This window comes from Mytilus galloprovincialis, chromosome 6 (assembly GCF_965363235.1).
Source record: "Mytilus galloprovincialis chromosome 6, xbMytGall1.hap1.1, whole genome shotgun sequence".
NCBI lineage: Eukaryota > Metazoa > Mollusca > Bivalvia > Mytilida > Mytilidae > Mytilus > Mytilus galloprovincialis.
Window position 1 is genome coordinate 18,868,867 of NC_134843.1, and position 15,814 is coordinate 18,884,680.

The 15,814-nt window shown below is 30.5% G+C and overlaps 1 protein-coding gene across 1 annotated transcript in view; it reads left to right on the forward strand.

Annotated features, from left to right (window-relative positions):
• Nucleotides 1-15,814, forward strand: part of LOC143079128 (uncharacterized) — a 95,105-nt gene that overhangs the window by 18,883 nt on the left and 60,408 nt on the right. Inside the window, exons 17-32 of the mRNA XM_076254324.1 lie at nucleotides 223-445; nucleotides 1,741-1,917; nucleotides 2,268-2,363; nucleotides 3,025-3,191; nucleotides 3,831-3,975; nucleotides 5,580-5,720; nucleotides 5,937-6,059; nucleotides 6,603-6,815; nucleotides 7,072-7,221; nucleotides 7,562-7,623; nucleotides 9,072-9,119; nucleotides 9,783-9,954; nucleotides 10,582-10,735; nucleotides 12,645-12,802; nucleotides 13,123-13,290; nucleotides 14,727-14,747. Coding sequence (XP_076110439.1) covers nucleotides 223-445; nucleotides 1,741-1,917; nucleotides 2,268-2,363; nucleotides 3,025-3,191; nucleotides 3,831-3,975; nucleotides 5,580-5,720; nucleotides 5,937-6,059; nucleotides 6,603-6,815; nucleotides 7,072-7,221; nucleotides 7,562-7,623; nucleotides 9,072-9,119; nucleotides 9,783-9,954; nucleotides 10,582-10,735; nucleotides 12,645-12,802; nucleotides 13,123-13,290; nucleotides 14,727-14,747 — 2,218 coding nt within the window. The remainder of the gene's footprint in view (nucleotides 1-222; nucleotides 446-1,740; nucleotides 1,918-2,267; nucleotides 2,364-3,024; nucleotides 3,192-3,830; nucleotides 3,976-5,579; nucleotides 5,721-5,936; nucleotides 6,060-6,602; nucleotides 6,816-7,071; nucleotides 7,222-7,561; nucleotides 7,624-9,071; nucleotides 9,120-9,782; nucleotides 9,955-10,581; nucleotides 10,736-12,644; nucleotides 12,803-13,122; nucleotides 13,291-14,726; nucleotides 14,748-15,814) is intronic.

Here is a 15,814-nt window from a genome sequence, read left to right on the forward strand (position 1 = left end):
TATCTTTTTTTCTTTTTTTTTTTTAAACATGTGTCAAAATTCAGAAGTAACTCTGTTTTGATTGCTATATTACTTGACAAATTCTCTCTTCTTGAATCTTAATGTGAGTTATGGAATGGCAAGAATGTAAGATACAATTTACAGATTTCATACAAGTCAGGACAGATACAAATAATTCAAGTCTAACCAGAAATACAAACAACCTTATCATTTACTTTTTAGGATGTTAACAGAAGAACATGAGGCCATAGTGGTACCATCAGGTTATAGGATACATTCTCTGGTTCAGATGTCGTTTGAGGCTGTACAGATAAGTCAGGCCAGTCCAGCTTGGCAGGACTACATTGACTATATAGATGCCATTGTATTAGATGGATTAAAACAAGCCACATTGACCAGTCTTAAATCTATGTTGAATAATCTGGTCCAGGCTAACATGGCAGAGGTTTGTCATTCTTACTTCAACATATGATTGATCTGAAATAATTGAGCCTTTTAGAAGAAATTGTCCACTTTTATGACATTGTGTTGCCAGACTGAGTCAAAGCATTGACTTTATATTTCTTTAATGTATTTGTTTTGTGATCTATTTTTAAAAAAAATTAAGTTGTATGCATGATTTCAACTAAATAGGAATTTTATTTATACTTATGTGTTATACAGGAAAAATCAGTGAGTAGTTTATTTTTCAGATAAACAAATATAATATATTTTTCTATGTCTAGTTGAATTCAATTTGGTGATGGATGAATTCTTAAGGAAGGTTTACATTATTTAACATAGTGATACTTAGCCAGTCTTTATGCACTACTCAACTCTTTCTTTACAAGCTAGTCTAAACATATTTTTGTTTAGGGGCCAGCTGAAGCACGCCTCCATGTGTTGGATTTTCTCACTGTATTGAAGATTCACTGGTGGTCTTTGGTTATTTTCTGGTCTTTGGCCGGGTTGTTGTCTCTTTGACACATTCCTCATTTCCGTTCTCACTTTGATTTGATTTATTTCATAAACATCATCTTATATTCTAGGTAATGATCTTATCATTTTAGATACACAATCAAATGTGTTTCTTCATCTTTACATCCAATTTAGACTGAAATACATTACTAATAACATGAAGCTTTTATATCACTTTTGCTTATATGCATGGTGAACACCCATCATTTGTAACAAATTGTAGAACAATTTTGAAGCTAGTTATTTAATATCAACAAAGAACAAGGTGTTGCTAATATCATCATTGAACAGGACTTTTTCTTTTGGGTACTCCTTTTAAGTACTTTTCTGTTTAGCTGTACTTTAACACTGCTTTTACAATCTTTATAATTCAGAAATAATGGAAAAATTTGTTCTTCAAAATCACTGTTATTGCTTTCTTAAAACCATTTCCACATTTCATGTGATCGTGAAAAAAGATTAACTAACCCATTTATGAAATTTTCTGTGTTCTGTGTTCATAGAAAAGATATCAGTTTTTACCATTTAATGAAGATGAAAAGTGCATAGAAAATTTGAAAGTTAATTTTCAGAGGTCATTGCATATTGGAGAAAGTGAGAAGAGGAATCTAGTTGAGATGACCAATGTTAATCTGTTTATTGCTTTTTTACCTATGACAACGTTGTTAATTTCATTAGTTTCTAGCGATAATTTTGCATATCACTCTACTGTGACATTAAAGAAAATTATTAGTCAGTAAGATCAAAGGAAAATTTTGTAAAATAGCGATATTTAACTTACAGGATGATGACACACTGATGCCTGTATTGACTATTAGATTGGAATTGATAGACAACAGAGTAGCATTTAGACCTCCACTGGACCAATCCACCTCAGTCATCAGTGTCCAAGAACTGGTGCAACAGTGGTTAGATGGTTACCTAGCCAGGGGAAAACTTGTCAAAATGTTAGGACCAAAGGTAATATCAAATTAATATGGCTTCATCTATTAACCAAAGCTCTATTGGAGCTGTTGTGTTTAGGGACCTCTTTATGTTAGCTTTCTCCCCTTTTTTACTCTCATAATATCAAATCTGGTTTTGAACTTTTTTTGTTCATTATCTTTGGTTCTACCTAGGAGATGCCTTTTTTGATTGTCCAGATATAAGTTATGTAAAATAAAACACTACCTTTAATAAAAAGACAACTTGATATTACTTTTAAAGGAAAATAGTTTTAAACTTCAATTTTTAACCTGCATTTTGATATAAAAATGAAACTGCGCAACAATTTAATTTGTAATTTATATTGACATATGTGTTTGATTCAGGGAACATACCAGGATTACATTTCTGCTGATGATGAAGTCAAACAACTTCTACATAACATCAACAGACTTGTTGAAGAGAACAGTGACGAGTGCAAGGTAAGCTTTAACCTTACTTGATGGCTTAAATAATCAATAAAAGAATGTCCTTTTCAATGGTTATAGTGTGTCTTTCTATGTTGTGATGTAACACTATTATTTGAGGTAAGGGTGAAGGTTGGTACCTATTAAAACGTTTAAACCCGCTGCATTTGTTTGCACCTGTCCTTAGTTGAGGCTCTGTGTTGAATATCATACTTTGACCTTTTACAAATTGTGACTTGGATGGATAGTGGTCTCTTTGGCACTCATACCACATCTTCTTATATCTAATTAGAACTAAGTAAGGCTCTGTAATATAAAGCAGATTTTTATACAGTCCTCTAAAAGATGCAAGAAGAGTGACGTTTCTTTATTTATTTGGCAACAATTTGATTTTACAGAGACTTGTATGAAACATATATACTATACTGTTTCTTCCAGAGAGACATGTATAATAACTTTCAATTGATGTTTTCCATTGATTTTTTTTTTTTTTATTTAGTTACGTGATAAAATGTACATCCTTAAACTTGATCAGTTTGAAAAGATGAAAATGTAACCCGAATTTGTTCTATTCTTATCAGTAAAGGTTTATAAAATCCTTTGTGTAAGTACATATAGTATAGAGTACCGGTAACAAGAAGTGATAGTATTACAATTTTATATTTTCTGATTTTAGAAATTGATAGAAATATTCGGAGACTATTCTTTCTTATGGCTTCAAGATGTAAACTATACCTTTGATGAATTCCTCCGAGGGAAGTTGTCACCAAATCCATTAAGAAGTCCTAATAGAAACTTTGGTGGTAATGTCAAAGCTCTAGTAACAGAAAGATCAGAATCAAGGTAAACACAAGTATAATCCAAGTATTGAACACATTTACTATGATATAATCCAAGTATTGAACACATTTACTCTGATATAATCCAAGTATTGAACACATTTACTATGATTTTTTAAATGATTTTAAAAAGTGCTAAGTCTTTAATTCACCTAAAGTGAAACAAAATTATATTTTCAGATACTTTTTAATTGAAATATTAGAAAATTAAGTTTATATGTAGATTTGATATAATAGTTAGGTTGAGTTTTGAGTTATCTCCCTTGGTCACCATTTTGGAGGTGAACTGGTTGATTTTCTTATTTGAATAACTCAAATTGAATCATGTGGTAGAACAGTTGTGAGAAAATATCCGTCCTGGATTTAAGCGATGTATTTTGCAAGGCTTCAAGAAGTTAAAATTGTTTAAACAACATTTTTTATTTTAAAGTCGAGAGGAGAGTTTGAAAAGTCAGAATTTCGCTGATTTATGTAGGAGCTTGTGTATATTTTATCTCCATCATGGTGACATAAGGGAAATAACTCTTGTGTCAATAAAAAAAAACTATGCACATGTGTTCATATTTTTATGAAATTAAAAGCTTATATGTGTCTATTTGGTGAATTTGTGGATTGAATATTGAGAACCTTTACAATTTTTCAGATCTTCTGTTGCCAGTAGTTTGAACTCCATGGCAGGAATGAGTGAAAGAAGAGCTTTCTTGACCCCCAAGAACTTTAGTGAGGAGATGGAGAAAGCAGAAATTCCTGCATTGGATGAATTTGATGCTGAAATTAACATCTACAGGGTAATGTTCTGTTTCACTACTGAATGTTGAACTTCTCAATTAAGTATTCACCTGGATTTGGTTTAATCGTATCTTAAAAGTACATGAAGAAAAAATTTAGAATATATTAATTATATTTCCTGACTAGTCTATACATATGTATAGATCTGGTGGATTAAAAACAGACCTAAATTTAATGCTTGAATAACTTTTCAAAAATTTGGTGTTAAAATATATTTGACGAAAATCTTAAATTTTGTATCAGCTATATTACAATATTTCATGTAATTAAAATAACTCCTTTTTATGCCCCGTCTACGATAGTAGTAGGGGCATTATGTTTTCTGGTCTGTGCGTCCGTTCGTCCGTCTGTTCGTTCGTCTGTTCGTTCGTCCGTTCGTCCATCTGTCCCATGTCAGGTTAAAGTTTTTGGTCAAGGTAGTTTTTGATGAAGTTGAAGTCCAATCAACTTGAAACTTAGTACACATGTTCCTTATGATATGATCTTTCTAATTTAAATGCCAAATTAGAGTTTTGACCCCAATTTTACGGTTCACTGATAGAAAATGATAGTGCAAATTTCAGGTTAAAGTTTTTGGCTTCAGGTTAAAGTTTTTGGTCAAGGTAGTTTTTGATGAAGTTGAAGTCCAATCAACTTGAAACTTAGTATACATGTGCCCTATGATATGATCTTTCTAATTTAAATGCCAAATTAGAGTTTTGACCCCAATTTTACGGTTCACTGAACATAGAAAATGATAGTGCAAATTTCAGGTTAAAGTTTTTGGTCAAGGTAGTTTTTGATGAAGTTGAAGTCCAATCAACTTGAAACTTAGTATACATGTGCCCTATGATATGATCTTTCTAATTTAAATGCCAAATTAGAGTTTTTACCCCAATTTTACGGTTCACTAAACATAGAAAATGATAGTGCAAATTTCAGGTTAAAGTTTTTGGTCAAGGTAGTTTTTGATGAAGTTGAAGTCCAATCAACTTGAAACTTAGTATACATGTGCCCTATGATATGATCTTTCTAATTTAAATGCCAAATTAGAGTTTTGACCCCAATTTTATGGTTCACTGAACATAGAAAATGATAGTGCAAATTTCAGGTTAAAGTTTTTGGCTTCAGGTTAAAGTTTTTGGTCAAGGTAGTTTTTGATGAAGTTGAAGTCCAATCAACTTGAAACTTAGTATACATGTGCCCTATGATATGATCTTTCTAATTTAAATGCCAAATTAGAGTTTTGACCCCAATTTTACGGTTCACTGAACATAGAAAATGATAGTGCAAATTTCAGGTTAAAGTTTTTGGTCAAGGTAGTTTTTGATAAAGTAGAAGTCCAATCAACTTGAAACTTAGTATACATGTTCCCTTTGATAAGATCATTCTAATTTTAATGCCAAATTAGAGAATTTATTCCAATTTCACAGTCCTTTAAACATAGAAAATGATAGTGTGAGTGGGGCATCCGTGTACTGTGGACACATTCTTGTTAATCTCTCAGTCATAGGTAAAAGGTAATTATTACCTGATAGTGAATGAAAAAAACCAACCTTTAAGTTATGTGTCCTTCTTTTGATATATCCAGATCTATTGTTAATGTTAGCCATGTGTATTTCAGACTGCAAGAGATGAGTTACAGAGTTTAGAAGACTACCATAATGTTGGATGGTTACGTGTGGATTTACAGCCCATCAAACAAGTACTCACCACTTATGCCTCGAAGTGGATGTGGACTTACACAAAATATTTGTCTGATCAGGTAATATTTTTGAATATTCATTTTTAATGTTCTTTGCTGTCTACTTTTTACCACAAAACAAAGCATATAGAATGGTTGAAGATAAACAGATAAACAAATAATGTAGAAAATTTGAGGGAAAGTTTGAAAAAGGATAAAGTAGATATGAGGGGAAGTTTCAATAGTAAATGAAGTAGATATATAGTAAGTATAACAAATAAACATTTATGATTTAAGGTAACCAACATGTTAGAGAATCTTGATAGATTCTTGAAGAGAACAGAACCAGAAATAGAAAGTATTACAGGAGAGGAACGAGATACGGCCTCCTTTATGAAAATGATGAGATTATTCAATGAAGTAAGTTACTTTTGATGTTCTGTTTTAGCTACCAGCCAACCATTTGAATTTTAGATTATTTTCCTTAGCAGGGCCAGGCAAGGAACATTGATGCATAAATAAAAAAAATTTAAGAGAAACTATGCCTGAATTGATAAGTTGCATGTAATTTTACAGCTATAAATGCAAGAATTTTTTAAAATAACATAGCATGCCGGGGTTCTCGCTAAGATGAATCCGTGAGTCCTGGACTCAATGAAAATATACCTGGACTCACCATTTTTAAATCTAGTGTGTCCAAAGATGCATTAAGATTGAAATATTTTGTATAAACTGAACACACATATCATCATTTTATAGCAAAACTATAAAAGTAATCTGAATTTAATGTCATTTCATTGCTCTGATAGATCATAGGGCCTTAAATGATAAATTGTATTGCCATAAAACAATTATTTTCTGTTGGATTCACCGTGGTCCTCGCCTTCAAAAATCTTTAGTCAGAACTATGGCATGCATTTACAACAATTTTACATGAAATCATTTATAAGGATATAATTTCAGGTATCAGCCCAACAATCAGAGATGGATGGAAAGTTTACTGAGATGAGACGTACAGTACAGTTACTGAAGAAATATGGACAGAAATTACCAGATAAAACTCAGCAGCTATTTACTGCAGCACCAGGTCGATGGAACAATCTGAAAACCAAAGTGTCACTGGCAAAACAGAGACTTGGTCCTAGGATACAGGAAGAGTCTGTGAGGATTACACAGGTATCAATTCTTAGAATCAGATGTAAAAAAATCACAAATTAACTTCATTAAAAATGCTTAAATTGTTGTAATGGTCATGATGCATGAATACATTTTTACTGGCTTTAAACTGAGTTTAATGTTTTATATTCCATTGGTTTTAACTGTTCATCAACTTCATGCCTCTATATACTTTTGTGTTCATATAAAAAAGAGGTAAACGTTTGGTTAGAGGCTTGAACATATTTTATATGTAACTATGTTATTTGAATTATAGGATCTTGAAGCCTTTGGATACAGAGTGAATACCTTAGCCAAGGAACTGGAGAACTCAGACGTTTATAACAGAGAATGTAACATAGACGATGCCTGGGTCATCATTGATAAATTCTCAAAGAAACTCACAGTCTTAGAGAATGAAGCACAGGTATTTAACTATTCAACAAATAGTGGGAAAAAAAGTATTTTGAGAAATAAAACATTTACCGGTAACTTGAAACAAATATTCATTTCAAGAAAAAGTGTTGAAGTCTTAGATAAAGAAACTATTATCAAGTCATTATGTTAACAGTTGAAGACTTTGACCGATAATGATTTACTTTTACAAATTATGTCTTGGATGGAGAGTTGTCTCATTAGCACTCATACCACATCTTCTTGTATCTATTTGATTTAATTCCTAACTGTTACCAGACTTAGAATTACTAGAAAAACCTTGTTCATATCAAGATACAGTATTTTTAAATACATTATTATTATAATTTCAGGATTTGATAGAACTACAAGAACTACTAGAGACATCAGTTGTCAACTTTGCTATAATTCCCCAGTAAGTATCAGTGTTGTCTTGGTAACTGTCCTGACTTATATTATGATGGAGAAAAAAAAAGAACATAAGCACTGCTCTGCAGGCTGGTATGTATTCAGACAGTGTAGAAAAAAATAAATGCTGGTTCAACTATAAAATATTATCATAAAAATTCCTGAACTGAATAATATTTTTTTTTAATGAAATAAAACAGAGTGTGAAAAATATTTTAGCTAAAAATTTAAAAAAAACTTCAACTAAACCGATCAGAAAAAGCATTCAAACTAAACATGACAAAAAAAACTGCTCAACTAAGTAGATCAGAATTTTTTTTTACTAAAACTATATAATAAAAAAAAAAGCTCAACTAGAAAGTACGCATGCAAAAAAAGCTGTGTAAATGTTAGTTAGAAAGGAATGCATAAAACAATACAAAGTGGTTATATATTTACTGTATATTGATTTTAAGTTGTAAATAGTCATATTAGAAATTCCATAGATTAGTTCATTATTTTGTTTAAATCATGAAATAATGTGTTTTTTGCTTATTGTCTATACCTATTGCAGTCCGGAGAATATGAGTTTGTAAGTCTGAATCATCCAATAGATTCCTTAATTTTAAATTTTAATAATACTTCTTAGCCCTTTATTTTAGTGAAGTTTAGATAGCCCCCTTTATTGAGCATGTTTTAGGAGTAAGTAGGAGCAAACAACATATATTGCATGTTTTAATTACAGATACACTTATTTTCAGACAGCTAAACTTACTAAGATATAAGAAATCTGCATTTTTTTTTATTTTGCATGTTTGTTTATTTGTAAAAAAATTATAGAATTATTTATTATAGTATTTTACTATTGAGCGTGCTGTTTTTTTTTTTTGGGCAATCTAAATTTCAAAACTTATATTTAACTATTTTTATTATACAATTTTTGCTTATCCATTCATCACAAAATGCAATGATCACTAAGTTCACCAAATCAACACTGATATTGTGATTTCAAAGGATTTATTCCAATTTTTTTATGCATCGGAATAGCACATTCACAAGGGTCATAGATGTCTAAAGTCAGCCTAAAGTCTTAAGAAGGTCCTTTTTAAAATGCAAGTTTTTAATTGAAACACAACTTTTACAGGCTCTTAATTATTCAGTGGATTTTAATAATATTCATACAACTGTTTCTTAGAACAATTTATTTGTTTTTATTCTGTTTTCAAGATTTGGCTATATTCATGTTTTAAATTACCGTATAAGTTAAGTTCCATGTTTTTTCAATGATAAGCTACTGTCATGAACCTTAAAGTATTATTTAAGAAATAAACAGCATTAAGAATTCCTATTCAAAGGGTAGTGGGTATGTAAAAAAAATCTTTTTAGTAATTTTATTTGAAAATAACTTAATTTTGGATATTTATTCTTTATAATTAATAATGAATATTGGTGTGATATTTTTTATTATACTTGCAGATGTAGACATGAGCTGAACAACCTTAAACAAGTATGGGAGACTGTCAGGTAATATAAATAGCAGTTCTTTTACATATTCTTTATATTCCTAAATTGTTTACTTGGTTGATAAACATTATGAAATATTAATAACATTTATGATCTCTTATCACCTGTAAAATGTTATTCCAAAGCTCAACAGACAAGAACAATACAAATGTTTTTCGTTTTTTAAGGTGGTACCTAACACCTGAACTAAAATTAATTTGGCTCGTTTAATTTTCTTTAAATTTTGACAAAGTATTTAGTTTGACCCTTTGACAAAAATGTAAAAATTTCAAAAACTTTGAACCAACCGTTTAATCAGAAAAATTACACTGGTTATATAGCAGTTTGACAAAAACTTATTTTGATAATTGAGAAGCTTGATATTCCCTGTTAAAACAACACAACGCCATTAAAACGTTCTGCTGATTTTACAGAGTTATCTCCCTGTAGTGTTAGGTACCACCTTAATGAATCAAACTAACTATGATATAAAATATCTCACAATTCTTAACATAGGTATAACTGTTTTATATGAGCTAGTTACAATTTCCTCGTACAGTTCCAAGATGTAAATTCTTAGATGGAAAATTAGTTTTTGTAAATTCTTAGTTAGAAAATTGACGTTTGGGGAAGATTATTACATCTGTGCATGTTTATTGATAAATATAACTTGTAATTTTTCAGAGTTATTGATGACCAACAAGCAGAATGGAAGAGACACCGTTGGCAGAAGATGAACACAAAGTTTTTACGAGAGGAGACAAATAAACAGTTAGACATTGTTAGAGCTTTACCTGAAGATGTTTTTACATGGGATGTTTATATGGGATTACATGAGTCTATTACTACAATACAGGTAATGTAACATGAGAATGTCCAAAGGGAATGCACAGGCTAAATATTTGTGGGCCCTTGCAATTTATCTTTCTTTTAACTGATGTTTAAGACTTCAAAAATTGTAGGGGCCTCGGTGGCCAAGTGGTCTAAGTAGTTACTTCTGTAATCACTAGCCAGTCCACACTGAGGTTGTGATTTCGAACCCTGCTTGTGCGGGTGCACTCGACTCCAATCTTAATTGACTAGCATTGTCAGTTTTCCTATCGAAGGACATGGTTTTCTCCGGGCATTCTGGCATCTTCCATCAATAAAAACTGGCAGCCACGAAATAGCCTAAATGCATTGCTTAAAAGTGGTGTTAAAAACACCAAAAATCAAATCAAATTAAAAATTGTAGAAATTTCATATTGGTGGAAATAAGCCAAACATGATATGAAAACATGCTACAGTAACTTAATTCAGTTTGCGGAAGTTTTCAATTTTAATTAATTAATTAGTACACATTTGAATACTTGTGAAATAAGCCTTATGCATAAATGTTAAAAATCTAAAGGAAATTTTATTTAAAGAATTAAATGTTATTATTCATTTGAGAATAGAAATTTTATAATTAAGTATATATCTATGTTTTGTGTTTTCTTTGCAGGCCTGTCTGCCTTTGATAGACGATCTCAGTAACCCTGCAATGAGAACAAGACATCTGAAGCTACTTGTACGTGTGACAGGTGGCGCTGTCAATATTGACAATGACACTCTCAAACGAATGACCCTCAAAGAGTTCATTGGCCTTGGTCTTCAAAGTAAGTATTTAAAAACATGTGCTATGAATTATGAATCTGTTTACTAACCAAATTAATTCTTACCGTATACGGCCGTGTATTGTCCGCATTTGTGTATAGTCCGCACCCCCTCTTCATCCCCAAATATCGAGGAAAAAGTCTAGTTCGCTTGTATAGTCCGCGGCAACTTTTGACAAGATCGGGTCCGCGAACAATGACGGAGAATGCCGAATTTGCGTATTTTTTTATATATTTTTTTTGCCGAGATCGACAATATAGTAAGTATTGTTGTTGAAAAGATCGATAGTCACTTAAAACTTAAGATAAGTTTTTGAATGGGATCTTTAAAGATTTGTTTTTAATCTTTGTTAAAGACTGGCAGTAATCATTGTTGTTAATAGATCGATGATTAATATAAAATTATGATCAGTTTGTAAAAGAGGACTTAAAAAGATATGTATTTAATCTATTTTAAAAGTTTTCAAAAGATTCTGTTTAATTGCTCAATTAAATCGTCTTTCAGACTATCATTCTTTACTAATTAATTTAAAGTCCTAAACAATGAAAGTAAGAACTGTATTCATGTAATAAATGTTAATTAATTCAATCATGTACATTTAACTATCAGTGTTATCACTTTTGATAACATTGAAAGTGGTAGCTTGCCCAAGCCAATAAACTGTTTAAAATTCTAAAAATAAATATTTGGTATGCTATTAAACAAAACAAAATTAAAGATCAACCATTTAAGATCGAAAGTTTGATGTTTGATGTTTAAAAATTGATTAGAACTCATTAAAATATTATAACTCTTTAATCTTATCATTTCTTTTTTTGAAGAACTGCCTTAGGTTATTGAATTACATTCATCACTTGTCAAAAGTTGACATGGTTAATTAATTGCTTTACACACAAACCCGTTAACTCATTCATGTAAGACGTTACACCTGCACAATGTGACCTTTCACCTGGAAATATAGTTTCGTATACAAAATTCCACTTCTTTCAGGTTTACACTTTCAGTATTAATGGTTACGATTTACAATTAAAAAAATGTTAGGTCTTGATTTATTTACGTCGATAAGTTAAGAGTTAAACACAAAAAGTCGGAATACGAAAATTTTTTATACTTTAATCACACATTTTCAAAATGGCGCATCGTGGTTTACTTGTACTGTACTCACGCGAATAACATTAAACAAAACCGATCTTGGGAAGATTTCACTAGCTTTCAACTTGACTATTATGGTTTTACCAATGAAGGGTTCATCTTTCATTAATATTCAGGATTCAGGTACACTGTTAAGATGCAATGACACAAATTTGACCAAATCCGAAACAAAGCGGACATTCGATCAAAGGCTGATTTTTATGCAAATTACTAAGTCAACACTGTTAGATTGTTTATTTTATTAAAAACAAATAACAAAGAGTAGTCAAGAATACAGTTAGATTGTTTATTTTATTTCTAAATAATACAAAGAGTTGTCAAGAATACATTATAACATTGACAACACATGATGTTTCTGTTTACTTGGCCAAACCTCGTTCAACATCGTATCCCAACATGGAAAAAAATGTCACGAAATCCTATAGTACTGCATAGTCTGCACCCCTTCCATCAATTTCATTCCCAGGGAAAAAAAACGCGGACTATACACCCCTTTCTACGGTAAATTATTTCTAAAAAGCAATCCAGACACAAAGGTTACTAAAATAATGATCATATCTAAGAGTTTCCATTTCCCATCAGGTATTGGATATTTATATTTGATATTTACTACCTACCCTAACTCATTTTAAGAGTGTATGATCTTTTATTGATTTACTTACCTTCTGTCCAATTATATATGTTTTCAATACCCAACTTTTTTTATATATATATATATTTGGTACATTATTTGATAAATCATGTTGATTTTTTTTTTAGAACATATTGATGATGTTAGGGCTATTGTCCAGAAAGCTGTGAAAGATTTAGCTATAGACCAGTCATTGAAGACTTATGATGAGATTTGGACCAGTAAATTGTTCAAACTGAGACTTCACACCAGAGTTAGAACTGAACAAGAACTAGTGGCTGCACCTGTAAGTTATATTGCTTGGACTGCTTGCTTTTACAAAATCAAGTCTTTCTCCCCAGTTTATCAATAGTTTATTCTTCAGTGTAATGAACATTTAAATTTTGCAACCAGCCAAAATCAAGTTGGCCAATCATCAAATTCATTTCTCTAGTTTTATAATAAATCTAATGAATGCTTTTGCTGAATCTTTAAAAACATCTTACATTTTGCCATATTTGTGTCATACATTGAGTAGAATTAATTGAAGGTACAGCAATGTTCTTATCTCTTTTATTCTTCATTTTAAATATATAGATAACCTTTGAGTAATTGATTGTGTTACAGGATCAACATAGTGAATCCCAGAGTGAAGGAGGATCTCAGCCTCCACTGCCTATAACAAGTCGTAGTCAGGCCAGAACAACTAGTCGTATCTCCAATCAGAGCTCCACTGGCAAAAATAAACGTAGCAGTATAGCTTCACTTCCATCATCCTTACTGAACCTTGGACAGGTAATAATCAATAAATCAATAATTACAAAAATCAACAGTATTTGAAGGCATTTATCATCAAAGGCATTTGTACAATGAAGCAAGCACATATTGATCTGAGAAGGTTTTCATTATTTTCAAAATATGATTTATTTTATTATTTTTCCTAATCGTACTGCAACATTTTTGAAGTTATAAAAAATAATTGCAGAGACAGATTAATATTTGGTGTAAAAGTTTGTGCTTTATACATTGTGCAAATGCTAGTTTATCAAAGAGACAAGAGGTTTTAAAAAAAAAAAAGAAGCAAGACATCATGTAGATATACATATTACACATCATTTGCATGACATCACATTTGTATTCAATGCTAGCTTTAATTCAATCATGATTTCTACTACTTCAAATGTATTGTTAATATAAAAAAGAAGATGTGGTATGATTGCCAATGAGACAACTGTCCACAAGAGACCAAAATGACACAGACATTAACAACTACAAGTCACCGTACGGCCTTCAACAATGAGCAAAGCCCATACCGCATAGTCAGCTATAAAAGGCCCTGATAAGACAATGTAAAACAATTCAAATGAGAAAACTAACGGCCTTATTTATATAAAAAAATAAACGAAAAACAAATATGTTCTTCAAGCCATTTTTGAAATATTTAAATCTTGAACTGATATCAAACAGAAACTAAAAAAATTAAAAAATTGAGTATACTTGAATTAGTAAAATTTTACTTGTCTTTAAGTTAATTATTAATTATCATTCTTTACAGGGAAAGAAAAAGGTGTTTTAAAATTCTATATAAGTAGTAGTTTATATAAGTATAGCTGTTAGAGCATGGAGCTTAACTTTTATTTGGAAACTAGTTACTCTTTAAGAATGTGACAGAAAAATTTACTCCTGATATATTTATACTTGCATGATATAGACAGTATACAATTTATACATATATAAGTTATAGATATTTAAAGTAGAATCTGGTACCCTTTACATACCTGATCCCTGATCATTGTTTTAAGATAGCTCAGAAAGCAATATTGAAAAGCTATTAATACAATAAGAGCTGATACTTCAACACACGAAGCATTCAATTTTAAATTGAGAACGATTATTGGTGAATTTACTGTTTCAGATTTGAAAAAAAGTATGAATTAGTTCAATGATCTTGCACTAAATATAAAAAAGAAGATGTGGTATGATTGCCAATGAGACAACTCTCCACAAGAGACCAAATTAACAACTATAGGTCACTGTACGACCTTCAACAATGAGCATAAAAATGATAATACCATTGCCTCTTTAGTTGAATGATTCCATTGTTAAGGACATTGTCAAGATCAAAGTTTTGATGTTTGCCTTTTTAAAATGTTCACTAGAATTATTCCGATTCTTAAACTACAAAATAAAGCATTTTCCTGGTATATAATTTGTATGGACTACTTTTACAGATGAAGGATAGTGTAATTAAGGTATATAATGTGTGTGGTCTGCTTCGTCTTCTCATTTTATCTAATCTTTTACAGTAGCTAGCAATTTTATAAGATTATGGGACTGAATTTAGTTACACGTTTTCATTCATATTAGAGATTAAAATATAAATCTTTCAATTTACATTTTCAGATTGCAATTACAATAACATGATTAAATTTTGTAGAATTTTTGTAATGAATAGCAGATATAATTTTCAGTTTTCATAATCATTTGATGTTGAATAAATGCTTTTTATATTTGTTTGTCATTAGCTGAGTCTGTATTTGTATTTTAAATTTTAGACATGCTAATATTAGCTATTTTTTACTTGTACTAATTTTTATTAATGGTATTTTTTATACAATACTTTGATTTTATTATATCAATCCTAGGGGACAAAAAATATCACAAATTTTAGTGAATTTTATCTCCTTCATTATTCTGCTTTTCACCCAGCAAGCATTCAGACTTCTATATCAAACACTATCTTAGTATTTATAAGAGCACATCATGTATAAATAAAAGAAACACATAATTTTCAAAACATACAACAAACACAAACATCTTTAGAATTTGAATGATTTGGAAACCATTTTTTGTACTGAACTGGCACTTACAAAAGTAAGACTTTTGATCTAGCTTGTTATGTAGTTTCGTTTCATACCACCATTTGTTACCATTCAGTTCAGAATTATCCTTACTCAGACATTTGTAGAATGAACGTGTTGTTAACTTGATCCATAAGAAATGAAAGTCTCCCATTTGCATCCCAATTTACTTTGTCAAAGTAGAAAGAAATAATAGTAATGCACCATCATAACATACATTGTTTAGTCTAAAAATATTTTACCTGTTGAGAGTAAAACTTGATAACTTGAATTTGAATTTTCCATAAGGAAAGCCATTCATACCTTTGTGTGTGTGGAGCATGAAATTTTGGGGTTTGATGGATTTTTGGTGTAACACAGTTTGTTGATGAGCTTTAATTTGTCATTAGATATTGAAAAAAACTCAAATATTAAAAGTATGTAAATGAATATGCACATTATTCCTTTAAAATTTGTAA